Source organism: Hypanus sabinus, chromosome 25 (genome assembly GCF_030144855.1).
Source record: "Hypanus sabinus isolate sHypSab1 chromosome 25, sHypSab1.hap1, whole genome shotgun sequence".
Classification (NCBI taxonomy): Eukaryota; Metazoa; Chordata; class Chondrichthyes; order Myliobatiformes; family Dasyatidae; genus Hypanus; species Hypanus sabinus.
This window is the reverse complement of record NC_082730.1, coordinates 35773882-35788945: the sequence shown is the minus strand read 5'-3', so window position 1 is coordinate 35788945 and position 15064 is coordinate 35773882. Positions and strand designations below refer to the sequence as shown.

The 15064-nt window shown below is 41.0% G+C and overlaps 1 protein-coding gene across 1 annotated transcript in view; it reads right to left on the bottom strand.

Moving 5' to 3' along the window:
• itpr3 (inositol 1,4,5-trisphosphate receptor, type 3) overlaps positions 1 to 15064 on the bottom strand; it is a 315156-nt gene that overhangs the window by 137186 nt on the left and 162906 nt on the right. Inside the window, exons 13-16 of the mRNA XM_059950461.1 lie at positions 13588 to 13748; positions 9639 to 9780; positions 6518 to 6676; positions 1871 to 2043 (exon numbers count right to left, since the gene is read on the bottom strand). Of these exons, the coding sequence (XP_059806444.1) occupies positions 1871 to 2043; positions 6518 to 6676; positions 9639 to 9780; positions 13588 to 13748 (635 nt within the window). The remainder of the gene's footprint in view (positions 1 to 1870; positions 2044 to 6517; positions 6677 to 9638; positions 9781 to 13587; positions 13749 to 15064) is intronic.

Sequence of the window (15064 nt, the reverse complement as noted above, 5' to 3'; positions counted from 1 at the left end):
TAAAAACACCAAACGAAGAGTTACTAGACCCCCAAAGAGAAAACTATGCAACCTAGGTGTGCCATCCTGGGAATCTGGAAAATTAGGGAGTAGTTTGATCAATCTTTTCAAGATATTAAAAGGAATTTGAAAGTTCTCTCTGTTCACAATATTTCCACTGATTAAGAAGTCTAGAAATAGAGTTGCACTCAACAGATTGCATCCAAGTCTTTAAGAAGAAAAGTTAGAAATATGACTATATGCAAAGGTAGCTCATAATTGGAATACTATTTCAAGAGACAATGTTAGATTAATTGTCAATTTTAACCTGTGGTTGATAAATATTTATTAATAGAATCTATAATTAATATGGTTCAAAATCAGCCATGATCTCATTAAATGACGAACGAATAATTCTGCATACATCAAGCAAGATGCTTTGAAATGAAACAGTAAATTTCAACATTGTGTCTTTGCACAGGGATTTCAAAAAGACTGAATTTTACATGACTTTATCTCATCATGAGAAAAATGATCTTTAGTATTATTTTACATTCCTTCCCTTTCAGATTTATTGGGAAGTAATCACAGAAACATATGCTTCTTCTATTTACAATATCATACATTGTAATTTTCCAATAGCAAAAAATGAAAAAGTGTTTAGCTATTTATCATCACAATAAGACTTCAACAATCTGCTGGATTACTAGATTTGTCCAACTATTGGATGTTAGAATAACTTCAAACACCTTAAATATATTTCTTTTAAGGATATTACACAATATTATAACAAATACGTAATAAACAGGTAAACTACCAGAATTTGATGAGTGGGTAAGGAATATAAGAACTGAGGCCCCAATGGGTGGGAAGGGAGTGAGCCAAATATTACTGAGTGAACCAGATGTCAAACCATCTGGATTTCTGATTGTTGAAAAATTGATTATTGCTATTTTGATGTCCTGCCATTTGTTTTGGCCAGACTGAAAAAAAGCATTCTTAATTTTCACAGGATATGGCTATTACCGCCACAGTCACATTTAATTATCTCTTGCACATCAGTGACCTATGAATTGTTGACACACAGTGCTGGATGTCTGAAGTTACCAGACGAACTAAAAATGGTAAATGATCTTCCTTGGAGGATAATATTGCGATTTGTTCATATTGGATTTCAGAACCAAAACAGGGAATGAGGTTAAATCAATAGAAACATAAGAAATAAATGCAAATTAATTCACGCTGCTAGTTTTATGAGTGAGTACCAAGTTCAAAGTACAGCCATCTCATAAAGCAAAAAGCGCATTTAATTATTATGGAGCATAGTAAATTTTATACATAACTATCAACTTGGATCCATAACATCTTGAAAGCTGGAATGAAACTCCCATCATAGCTATTTCATCTCATTTTTATTTGATGATCTTGATTGATGAAAGACTTCTGAGTGAAGCAATGGAGAACTTACCTATCTTTGAGCAGTGTCACAGAACGTTTTATATTCATCTGACAGGCAAGTAACCTACTTCTTCACAATACAACCCAATCCCTGGAGTCTAATGGACATTCTCTCTATAGAATTTTCTGTGAAATTTGTCTTGGAATTTTTGACAAAAAATGAACAGAAGCTACACAGTGGCTGGGTTGAATGAGCTGGCCTAAAAAATGAATGAGGATCACTCTACCTGGATAGGTTTTATCAGCAAATGATGAGATTCACTGATATAATGAAGTGGGGCTGTTTTAAAAACATCTCACACCTGCCATAGTGTTAAGGGAGAGGATTCCACTGTTTGGAATCAGGCCAAGACTGATCTGTGAACTTTCGCATTGTGCCTATTGACGGAAAGAGCTCAAGCTCAAGTAGATGGACACAAAGAAAAGTTCTTACCTAGGTTCTCTGTTCTTCCTCACTAGTGTGACAAAGGTTTCAATCTCGGTCTTTGTGATATGTTGCTCCAAAAGCTTTCTGTTATTGTGGAGAAGAGCTGTGATTGTGTCTTCAGCCAAGATGTCATAACCAATCTGAGACTGCATCACTCCAAATTGTTTGGCTATGTGTTCCTAGGACAATAACAACAGGAAAATATCACTCCAAGCCGTTTCTCACCTCAACTCCTCTTACTATAATTTCCTCCCTCATCAAGACAACATTCCAGAAGAGCCAAATGGCTCATAAAATCATTGACTTAAGTGTTCTTTCAGAGGGAGGTTTTATGAATTATCACTTCTGACACAGCACTATTTGTGACGAGCAGGAACTCAGGCATGAAGGCTGGCACGCCTCAGACAATATCACAAGTCGTGCCAAAGTAATAGGCAGAAGGGAATCACAAGGCACTTTCATTTCTAACCCTGAACGCTGGGAGCTGGAGACGGCAGAAGAACGTGAAGGCAATCCTTGTGTCTCAGTCAACTGAAAAGACTCTTGTACCTGTGGAATCTGCACTTAAGGCTGCAAAAGAAAAGTCTTACTGCTGACAACAAGTGTTCCTATGTTCGAGCAGCAGAGTCATAAAGAATTCATGAACGAAAGAAAGGTCCCGCAGACCTGTCCCTCTGAGGAAACCTTTTATCCTGTTGGCTAAGAGATTCACAAAATACTTTCAAAATGAAATATTTCAAAAGCACTGAGTATTGTCGGTGGTTTTTCAGTATTCCATCTTACGGGATGAAATGGACTTCTGATTCTCCTATCTTGTAAATAGTGGGTTAATCTTGTTAATTATGGATAGAGTAAGATGTAAAACTGCATCCAGGCGCAGGGATCCGCAAGGGCTATGAGGATGATGGAATGCCTCTTGACCATTGCTGGTACCCCCGGGTTTCCCTTGGGCAAGGACTAGCACCTGTCAGCCTCCCTGACCAGGGTTACGGTGAAGACAGTGGCAGCAGGGTGTTGGATGACTGCACTGGTGGAGGAACTCAGCAAGTCAATGGAAATCATGTCAACTGCACAAGCGGAAGCATGGCATCAACGGCTGGGCAACTTGGTCAGTGAGCGACCACTGCGCTGTGAGGATGTGGGGGACCACACACAGAATCCTTTTTCCTTCAAGACAGCCACTTTCACTGTACGACAGGACCAATGAATAGCAAAAACCATTCCCTGGCTAGTGGGACCTGCAGGCTGTGTCACGGTAACAATGCTACAGGGGAAGAGGCTGATGACACTTCAAGTTCCTCTGGTCATAATGACGACACTGGGGGAAATCCTCCTCCAGGAACCCCAGAATCTGACACAACCAGTGCTGGAACGAAGACCCTCAGACTTAACAAACATTATAATAATACTGGCACTTGGAATGTTCGCACTCTAAGAAGCACAGGGAAACTTCACCTCCTCATCGATGAAATCGGCTGCGTTATCATTGGAACAACAAAGATCAGATGGTCTGACAGAGGTCATTTTACAACAAAGAACAGCTATATAATGCATTACTCCGAGTCTGAAAAAGGAAGAAGAGCAGGTGTTGCGTTCATCTTGAAGCAAGAGATAGCTAAAGCTGTACTAGGCTACAACCCATTGAACGAACGACTAATGTCCATCCACATACAATGCAAGCCTTTCCCAATCACACTCATCGTCGACTACTCAACAACTAGTGAGGCAGAGAAGGAAGAGCTTGAGGGACACTACAGCAAGTTGCAAGGCCTCATTGATGATACTCCAAAAACTGATGTTGTGCTCATTCTAGGTGATTTCAATGCAAAAGCATCTCTGAATGAGTAAGTCATGGGAAACAATGGTTTAGGAACACCAAATGAACGGGGGACATGACTAGCTGAGTTCTGTCAAGAAAACCACCTCTGTATAATGAACACAATATTTGATCAGCACCCTCGGTGCAAATGCACATGGACAGCTCCTGATGGTAAAACCAGGAACCAGATTGATTATACCCTCATCAACAAAAGATGGAAATCAAATATTCTGAAATGCAGGACATATCCGAGAGCTGACTGTGATACTGATCATCAACTGCTGTTGGCCAAGATAAAGCTCCTGGTTAAGTATGTAAAACAAGCAAAACCGCCAGTCAGATACAATCTCTCAGACATACCAGACTCTCTCAGCATAGAGGTTTACAACAGGTTTGAAGCCCTGCTGAACTTACAAGAAGAGGTTGAACCAGAAGACCTTTTTGGAACGCAACAAGAGATGCATTGACAACAGCAGCAGAGAAACACATTCGAAAGCGACACAAGCACAAAGGCACAGAATGAATCACAAATGAAAAAACTGTACGCAGCAGAAAAGAAGAGATTGGTGAAAGGTCAGAAAGGAACAATTAAAGAATATAAGGAGCTGAAGCATGAAGTACAATGACGCTGCAGGCTTGACAAAGAGGCAAACCTACAACGCCTCTGCTCCAACATGGAAAATGAGGCCAACAAAGGCAACAGCAAGATAGTTGATGCTGCAGTAGAAGAACTTACCTTCACACCGAGAATTGGTGCAATCAAAAATGACAAAGATGCAGATCTGAGGGAAGCTGGCTCGAAGCACACCAAGAAACTCTATAAAAATCACGAGAATGAAAACCATGACAAAGCCATTGACTGGACAACACTGGAACATGAACTTGAACCACTACTGTCAGAAGTAGAAAGAGCAATCGAGAAGATTAAAAAGAATAAAGCACCTGGTCCAGACAACATACCAGCAGAACTATTGAAAGCAACAAGCACCTCAATGGCCCACGTCTTGCACCGCATTTTCTGCACCACCTAGAAGACTGGCAAATGGCCAACAGACTGGTGCTAATCTGTCTCCATTCCAATTCCCAAGAAAGGGGACTTCCTGCAGTTCAGTAATTACAGAACAATCGCATTGATATCACATGCCAGCAAAGTTCTACTCAATCATCTCTGAGAGACTAAAGAACTACATAGATAGAGAAATTGCACTCGACCAGGCTGGCTTCACGAGCGGCCAAGGCACCAGGAACCAGCTCTTCAAGATGCACCTAGTAATGGAGAAAATGAGAGCGGTCAATACCCCCCCCATACATCTGCTTCACAGACTACTCAAAGGCATTTGACTGTGTCCAATACACCAAACTGTGGACGACAATGATTCAACTGGGTATGGCACCACACCTGGTGGCTCTTCTAGAAATACGGTATGCTACGCAATCCTCCAGCCTTCGGACCACATCTGGCGAGACTGAATCATTCTGCAATGGGAAAGGAGTCCGCCAAGGCTGCATCCTTTCTCCACACCTTTTTAACATCTGCACTGAGATGATCATGAGACTGGCAACTCCAGACAACACTGGCATTAAAATAGGAGGAAGAACCATCAGTAGTTTGAGATACGCAGATGACACGGCCCTGCTAGCCACAACAGAAGAAGACCTACAAGCACTACTCAATAATGTTCCAAAAGTTTCTGCTGAATGTGGATTGCTGATAAATGGCCAAAAGACTAAAGTTATGGTGATAAGCAAAACTGCAATTCAAGCTGACATTTACATCGGAAATGACAAGATTGAACAAGTGTCCTCCTTTATATATCTTGGTGCAGAACTAAATGACACAAACAAATGCAGCAAGGAAATAAGGCGAAGGCTAGCAATGGTACGCACAAGCACTACCAAACTCTGGAACATCCAGAAAGATAGACCTGTGACCAATGACACCAAGATATGCCTCCTCAAGAGTCTCGTCTGGCCAGTAACCCTATATGGCTGTGACACATGGACCCTAAAAGCAACTGATGAAAAGAAGTTGACAGCTTTTGAGATGTGGACATACAGACAGATCCTCAGGGTATCGTACATTGAAAGGAGATCCAACAATTTCATCCTAGAAATGATTGGCACGAAACCAATATTCTGGAAACTGTTATCCAAGGAAAACTTAGCTATTCTGGACACATTTCAAGAACTCATGACACACTGGAACGCACTGTGCTTGAAGGCAGAGTAGAAGGAAGTTGCTCCCGAGGCAGACAGAGGACAACCTGGATCGACTAGATCAAGAAGTGGACCAGCCTCACCGCCAGAGATGCAAGAGGTTTGACTGCCGACAGATCGCAGTGGAAGAAAGTGGTCGCCCAGGCTCTGGCAGTGTATGGCGCATGATAATGATGATGATGATGATGATGTAAATAGTGAAACTACAGCTCATGGTATCTTTAAGTCCTGTGTTTTTATTTTTGTGTTTTAGAGCAAATAGTGTTACCTTGCTTAATCAAACCACCTCCCATTGCTTCCTTTGTAAATTACCATTTGTGTTCCCATATGAAAATATCTCCCTGGCATATCTATGAGAAAACTGATTAAACCAGAGGGCCTCGTGACAATGACAATGGACACCAGCTCTGTGGATGCACCAGTTATCATCACAAAGCAGCTTCTGCTGCCTTTTGACTTCACCTCTCTTTCCAGAAAATGTGATAATTCTTCATAGAAGCCTTGAGTTCGCCTTATACTTTTGCATCACTAATGGTCAAATACAGAAATTGATTCCTATTTAAGCTCATGCTTCGGATTTGGGCCTGAACCAGTGACAGAGACTCAATGTGCCATACCTGGTTTTTCCTATAGTCATCCTGTGAGTGCCGGAGCACTCTGTAACAGAGACGGAACATATATTGATACGGTGCATTCCTCTGATCAGCCAGCTCCTCCAGCCTTAACATCGGCCCTTCCCCTTTATCTTGAAAAGGAACTTTCAGGATTCCAAATATCTGCAATGCAAACAAATGGTGGATGATCAAACACAAGGAAATCTGCAGATGCTGGAAATTCAAACAACAACACACACAAAATGCTGGTGGAACACAGCAGGCCAGGCAGCATTGATAGGGAGAAGCGATGTCGATGTTTCGGGCCGAGACCCTTCGTCAGGACGAACTGAAAGGAAAGATAGTAAGAGATTTGAAATAGCAGAGGGGTCTAAGACTAGATGCCATAGGGTTTGCAAAGAACAGTAAAAGGCTTTGAAGGGATCCCAAAAAAAATTATTTCAGCCAGAGGATGGTTGCAATATTTAGTTATTTAATTAGATACAGCATGGGACAGGCCTGTTGGATTCTGGCGTTTTTGACCAAAGGTTCTTTTAGAAGTCAGGAAAGAGGCATAAAAATCATTGCTTCACACAATGTTATATTAAGAGTTCACAGAACAAAGGAAAGTTGAACAGACAGTGATAGGGGTCTACTAGTGAAGAGAAAGTTAAGGTCAAAGAACTAAGAAGATTAAGATGGCGCTAATTTGTTTTTAGCTATTTTATACCACAGATGTAAGGAATATTCCATTCAAATCTATAGATAAGAATTATAAAGCACTTATTCAATACTGCAATACCAAGTTAACCAATGAGACAGCACTTATTCAAGTAATGCAGAACAAAAAAATCTCCCAGAGCTTTCCAGATTTATACTTTGTATAGCCACTACAGGCATATTAAAATGTTATGGGCATACAACAACTACATGCTCACAGGAAGGACATACAAACTCCTTACTACGGCATCAAAATGGAACTCTGAACTCTGACACCAGGAACTGTAACAGCTTTAGGCTGACCCCCTTCGCTACCACGGCACTCCAATATGGAATGTGCCACTGGGAAAGCTGTGGAGGGAGGTACTTCAACTACACTTAAGATGCACTTCAATCATATGTGACTAAACACATTGATGAAGGAAGAGCAGTAGATGTATTGTATATGGATTTCAGAAAGGCATTTGACAAGGTACCCCATGCAAGGCTCATTCAGAAAGTAAGGAGGCATGGGATCCAAGGGGATATTGCTTTGTGGATCCAGGATTGGCTTGTCCACAGAAGGCAAAGAGTGGCTGTTTACAGGTCATATTCTGCATGGAGGTCGGTCACCAGTGGTGTGCTTCATGGATCTGTTCTGGGACCCTTACTCTTCGTGATTTTTATAAATGACCTGGACGAGGAAGTGGAGGAATGGGTTAGTAAAGTTGCTGATGACACAAAGGTTGAGGGTGTTGTGGGTAATGTGGAGGGCTGTCAGAGGTTACAGCAGGACAGTGATAGGATACAAAACTGGGTGGAGAAGTGGCAGATGAAGTTCAGCCCAGATAAGTGTGAGGTGGTTCATTTTCGTAGGTCAAGTATGATGGCAGAATATAATATTAATGATAAGATTCTTGACGGTGTGGAAAATAAGGGGGATCTTGGGGTCCATGTCCATAAGACACTCGAAGTAGCTGTGCAGCTTTACTCTGTGGTTAAGAAAGCATACGGTGCATTGGCCTTCATCAATTGTGGGACTGAGTTTAGGAGCCGAAAGGTAATGCTGCAGCTATATAGGACCCTGGTCAGATCCCACTTGGAGTACTGTGCTCAGTTCTGGTCGCCTCACTATAGGAAGGATGTGGAAACCATAAAAAGGGTGCAGAGGAGATTTACAAGGACGTTGCCTGGATTGGGGAGCATGCCTTATGAGAATACGTTGAGTAAACTCAGCCTTTTCTCTTTGGAGTGACGGAGGATGTGAGGTGACCTGACAGAGGTGTATAAGATGATGACAGGCATTGATTGTGTGGATAGTCAAAGGGTTTTTCCCAGGGCTGAAATCGCTACCACGAAAGGGCACAGTTTTAAGCTGTTTGGAAGCAGGTACAGAGGAGATGTCAGAGGTAAGTTTTTTATGCAGAGTGATGAGTGCGTGGAATGGGCTGCCGGCGACAATGGTGGAGGCAGATATGATAGGGTCTTTTAAGAGATTCCTGGACAGGTACATGGAACTCAAAAAAAATTAGAGTGCTATGGGTAACCCTAGGTAATTTCTAAGGTAAGGACATGTTCAGCACAGCTTTGTTGGCCAATGGGCCTGTATTGTGTTGTAGGTTTGCTGTGTTTCTATGGCACAGTAAGCTACGACTAAGTTCTAATTAATGTGAATTAGTATAGACAGATACTTAACAGTTGGCAAAGGTATGATTTTTGCTGTATCATTCAATGTCTCTGTTAAGCATCTCAGACAGGCTATTTATGGATAATTCCAACTGTCACACCGATTTCTTTTCTGCAAGCACTGATCCTTATTGACAGGACAGTTACTTGCAGTTAGGCCTTCAAAATTACCCAAAGATACATCTATGCAATTCAAATCCTTAACAGGGTAACTACCAGATGAGGAGATGTACCAAATTAACCACATCAACAGGAGGAGCTGAGAGCCAATGCTGTAAGAGACTGACTGGGAAGTAATCAAGTTCTGTAAGTTCACTTGAAGGTTGAAAACGCCCCTCCAGAGAAAGTGACCACAGCTGGTGAGGCATGGTAGAGACAAAGCCAAAATTGCTTGCAGTAAGAAATGGAAAGATTGTTAGAATATTGTACTTATCAATGGAGTTATCTCTTTCTCACAGGTATACAGGTAACAACTATTCTGGCCTACATTCTTATTAAGGAAAGCTGGAAGCTGTGTGACCTTTCTGAAAATTATAAAGAAAACTTCGAGTAGCAATTATAGCAACTTTATTGGATGACTGTGCAATAATCTTAAATAAAGTCTCATAGTGACTATTAGTAAAAGAGTAAAGTGAGTGTATCGGTTTTACTCGACATGTTTACTTTGGATGCTATCAAATTAAAGCAGTTGTCTTTACAGTAAATATAGTTTAGTCTAACCTAGTTCATTTTATTGTTACTAATAGTATCGATTAAATACCTGCTTCAATATATTTTGTTCTCGCATCAGTTTTTGTCTTTCTCTGTTGGGTTTTGTCATGATGATGTCCAGAACATTCTGACCATTGTTGGGAACATCCACAACAAAGAATACAAGATCTTCCAATAATTTAATTGCAAACCTGTAACGAACAAATAATAATGCAAAATCATCGTCACTCATTGAAGGTAAGAAAGCTCAAAGACAGCGAGAAACCGTGCTTCCCTGACCCAGATAGAGGTCAGGCCCGCACCATACTCGTCGTGGCGGCATTTCTACACTGACGATGGCGGCTGGCAAAACGGAGCAAGTTAGAGGCCACAGGGAGCAAATGATCAGATGTTCCCCAAGTCAGCGTAAAATGCAGGAATGTGAGGCACAAAGTTTGGAGTCTGCGAGTGTGGTGTAAGCACAGCAGTGTCAACACGGCATCACTGCAGCTGTCTCACAACTCCAGCCAGACTGGGTTCGATTCTGACTTCTTCCACTATGTGGCATTTGCAGTCCCTCCTCGAACTCAGGGGAATTTTTTCATCCCCCCGATACTCATCCGACATGCCAAAGGCCTTCTCATTGTAAGGTTCATTGCCAGCTGTGAATTAGCCCCCAGTACAAGTGGTGTTGCGGCAATGTGAGACAGAATAGATCACAAGGATTGTGATTGCTCTGAGAATCAGCTTGCATGCATTTTGTTACTTGAGAAAATAAATATGCACTATCATAGCCAATGCATGAGACTATGACAAACATGGAAATGATGCAACAAACTGCAGACTATAAGCTTCTCCCATTTACTTCACGGCTTCACTCAGCTGTTGAGAGAGTTAACAGCAGAAAGGATTCCAGTCTTCAAAATTTCTTGCAGGGTCAGTTTTAACTCCTCCTGCAACTGTTAAAGCTGAGAACAGCTGATAATGTAAGAAGCATAGTCGCCCAGTAACCCTCTTTAGTCCAGCCCATCATTCAACACTAACATTGCTTATCTGTAACCTAACACTATGCAGGTAGTCCCTACGTTAGGCAAGAGCTGCATTCCGGAGAACGGTCCTTCGTCAGTCAAGAAGTTTTGTTTTCTGTGGCTACCTAGTTGTTCCATAGCTTCTTACTATATTTCTTTCATTTCATTGAAGAATCATCCTGACATTTCCCATATCTAGTCAGTAATAACTACCATAAAATATTTTATTATTATTACTAGCTTGAAAAAGTATTTGGAGGAATTAGCAGAAAGTCCGATTTCTATAAGTCAGGTGACTCATAACCCTTGGAGCCCCCCCCCCCACCCCCGCCACCCCGTATACCTCACTTTCAGAGTATTTCTTACTGCAGCTGGGTAACAAAATACAGAAGGAACTTGGGAAAACCATGGAGAAATTTACATGATGAAAGGCGGGTGGAGGATCATGTGCTGCTTAAACACTGGCATGCTCTGGTTGGATTGAATGCCCATTTCTGTCATTCATCTAGCACAGGGGTTCCCAACGTTTTTTATGTTATAGACTCCTACTGTTAATATGGTCTCCAGGTTGGGAATACTTGATCTAGCGTGACCCTACATAACCCAACTAACACTTGCCTCATCAACCAAGAGGAAAACTACTTCTCAAGCAGCCTAGAGTCAACATGAAAATGTTATTATTTGTTAAATGGTGATTTCAACAGTCATACTTTTTACATTTTAAATAATGGAAGGGGCATAAAAAAAGTGAAGTCCTTCTGGATTTCTGCATACCTGTTACAGTCCAGAGCAGGAGTGGGCAAACTTTTTGACTTGTGGGCCACAAAGGGTTCTAAAATTTGACAGGGGGGCCGGACCAGGAGCAGATGGACGGAGTGTTTTGGTAATACACCTCATAAGAGAAAATAAAATATCATGGGATATGTAGAAAACATGTGCTTTAATTTCAATTGAAAATGAACAAATGCATTACAACAAAATATCTGTCTTTGAAGTCCCATGGTATTTAGCTATTTATTGAAATGACCTTTAAAACACTGAAAATTAAATGAATAAAATACAGCTTTTTTTAATAGTAACAGATATTATTTTAAAGCACTGAAAATTCTGTTATCCTTCAAGATATTATCATCATCACTCTCCTCCTGACTGTCTTTATTTCAAAAACGGTAGGAGATGCAGGTCTACTTGTCCTGCTCCTTCTTATTCAATTGTCCCCTGTGCCAAAACTCAACAACGACCAGCACAAGGACAGAACAGTGACAGCGCGCCAGTATGCAGAGCGCGTTATTTGATCTGGAACGCATTTTTTATTTTGAGAACATACGTGCACCTGCGCACTACTCATGTCCATCACTTAACAGAAATGACGTAACATGTAAGGCTTATTGAAAAAAATATTTTCAAATGCATTTTTTACATAACACAACGAAGAAACTTATTTTTAATTTCAGTGGGAACAGTGTTGTTGGTCTCCCTTTTTAGCCAGCGCATCAAAGTCTGGATTTAGTTTTGTTGTGGCGATTCTCAGGATGGATCTGAGGTGTTGGTCAGTTAACTTGGATCTGTGGCTGGCTTTGTTGATGTTCATGACGCTGAACGCCTGTTCACACAAATAGGTCGAGCCGAACAAAGAGTAAAGCGCAAATGTGGAGTAATACGCTGCTCCTCAACAAAGGTCAATGTATATAGAGTGCATCATCTATTGGGAAAACGCCAGAATTGCGGGGAAAAAACGTTAACGAGGTTTATTAATATAATTTCATCAAGTTCTGCGGGCCGGATTAAAAAGCATATGGCCCCCGGGCCATAGTTTGCCCATGCCTGGTCCAGAGTCATGAAGCCTGACCATTAACCGAGGAGTCTGTGAGCCCCAGGTTGGGAACCCCTGCTTCAGGGGAACGTGAGCAGCAACATCATTTGCACTTAAAAAGAACATGTAGTGTTCTAGCTTACCCCATGCAGTGGATAAACAGAATCTATAATGAAGACCATCTGATAAGTTATCAAGACTGAATTCAGAGTTCAGTCTACCGCTCTTCCCCGCATGTTCAACATTAATGTAAAATTCACTAAAATAGTGCACTCAACTCCCTCCTCAGCTCTCACAGGCTGGTACCTAATTTCCCTACTCTCCATTTTAATTTATTCCAACTATTTTGGAATCTTAATCATCATCACCACAGAAAAACAGTGAAATCCAGCACAGATGTACTTTAGCATAAAAATATTTTGCAAAATGCTCCAGGTGACAAAAAAAAACCTAATTTGCATACTGAACTGTAATTGTTTTTTTTCACGTTTATACAACTTTGGCCTTACCCCAATATGCTCACTGAAACAGTTTGCTCCGAGAGACAAAATAATTGGAAAGCATGTTATCCCACTTTAGGACAGATGCTTAGCTTTGTCTGGGTTAATGTAGATAAATTGACCTATTTTGCTGCTAGCCAATTATTAAACATTCAATTTATCTTATCTCCCTTGCCCTAGCTTTTCAGACTAGATTAAAGAACTAATCTGCAATACCTCAAGTTTTTAGTGAATGAGATATTAAATACAAAATGTTTTTGTTGCTAAGCTGGCTCTCAGATCGAGCTCCATAATTCCAGCCAATTTTGCTCACTATTCCATCTTCTCCCATCTAACTAGCCTTTCCCCTGGTATCATCCAGCTAATAACGAGCATAGGGCTCGTTATTATTTTTTCCATCATTCAACCCCCCCCCCCCTGCATTCCACTACTTCCAAGAGCTTGTTGATAGTCTCCTTTCACACTTTTGCAGCTAAAACTTTGTCATCTCCAATGTTTTCCATTACTAATTTTAAAAGTTATTGATCCAAAACATCAGCTCCATTCCTTTCATCACAGACCCTATCTGAACGCTGATTATGAGAGTTTTCTCCTTTTTCTCACAAGACTAGGCTACAGCCCTGCAATCAAGTAAACAAGACATCTATAGACCTCGTAAGAAGCCAGTTTCAAAATTACCTTCGGTCATTGTGATTTAAGGTTCCTTGCTGTAGTTTTTCAACAATTGTTCCTAAAATTTTGCTGGCGTCATTCGCATAGTCCAAGTCTCGAATTTCTGAAACTGGAACAGAGACGATGGCAAAAGCTTCTTTATCCTCCTTGCTGGGACATGTTCCAAGCTGCAAATAAATACAACATTTTCAAAATTTTTATGATAGCTTTTCAATGGATACAACCCAAGTGTAACTGTATACTTAAGATATTTCAATTGGTGCTCCTAGTTAACTAAAGTTAAAGGCCTTATGTAAACTTCTAATGTGCAATTTTCATCCCAGAAGAAAAAGCCCCACAACAGGTATTAAAAGAACAAATTACAAAAAAAACAGTAAATCCATAAACCACATAGTATTGGGTTTCATCCTAATGAATTTCAAAGCACTTTTCTTGTCTCCAGGGGTTGATAAAGTTTTGTTTCTGCTCCATCTCTGAGTATTGTTGAGGTTGATGATTCTAATTTGCTTTACCCCAACAGACATGGAGATCTTTCTATAGTTACCCACTATGAGATCTTTCTTTCTTTCAGGTAATTATCATTACTGCATCTTCAAAGTCACCTGATGTGTCCTCCTCCTCCCAAAGGGTGGTCAGGCTATGAGTCTGTGATGGAAATTCATCTTCACTAAGCTTTAGAAATTCAGTAATGATGACGTCTGCTCCTGAGGCCTTGTTTCTCACTGAGCACTAATGTCCCAATCTCTCCCAAGGTATTATATCACATCATTATTCAGTAAACGCTAATGAGCCAATTCAGGTTCACTTAATCATACCCTGTTACATGGAATTCCTCATAAATTGAAATGAACAATATAAGGGAACACAAGACATTTTTCAATAATAGGCCTCTTTGCTAGGTATAATTACATCCCATGGACATAGAATATTATTTCAACTTTTGCAACAAAATCTCCCCACACACAAGAATGATGGGATAGACTAAAATTTATCTTACATTTAAGCATATATAGAGCTGCTGCTGCTGCAAATAAAATTTCAAGTTTCATGACGTATGTGAGTGATGATAAACCTGATCCTGATATGAGTCTCTGTTGTGGACTGAGAGCTGGAATGGGACAGGGGGAGGGGAATCATGTTGGGAAAAGGAGATGGGAGAGAGGAGGGAGTGGGAAGCATCAGAGGGACATTCTGTAATGATCAATAAACCAATTGTTTGGAACCAAATAGCCTTGCCTGGTACCTCAGAGCTGAGTGTGTCTGCACCCATGCCACCCCCCTCCCAAGCACCTGCCCCACACCCCTCCCACAGTCTCACCCTCATCATTCCAACATCCTTTCCTCCCACCAGATTCACAAACTCACTCTCTGCCCCACATTGACAAATACATCATTGTGCTCGCTCTCTCTATCTGTGTGTATGTGTGTGTGCACGCGCCTAAGATCTTTGCACAGTATTGTATACTTAAGCAAATATTAACAA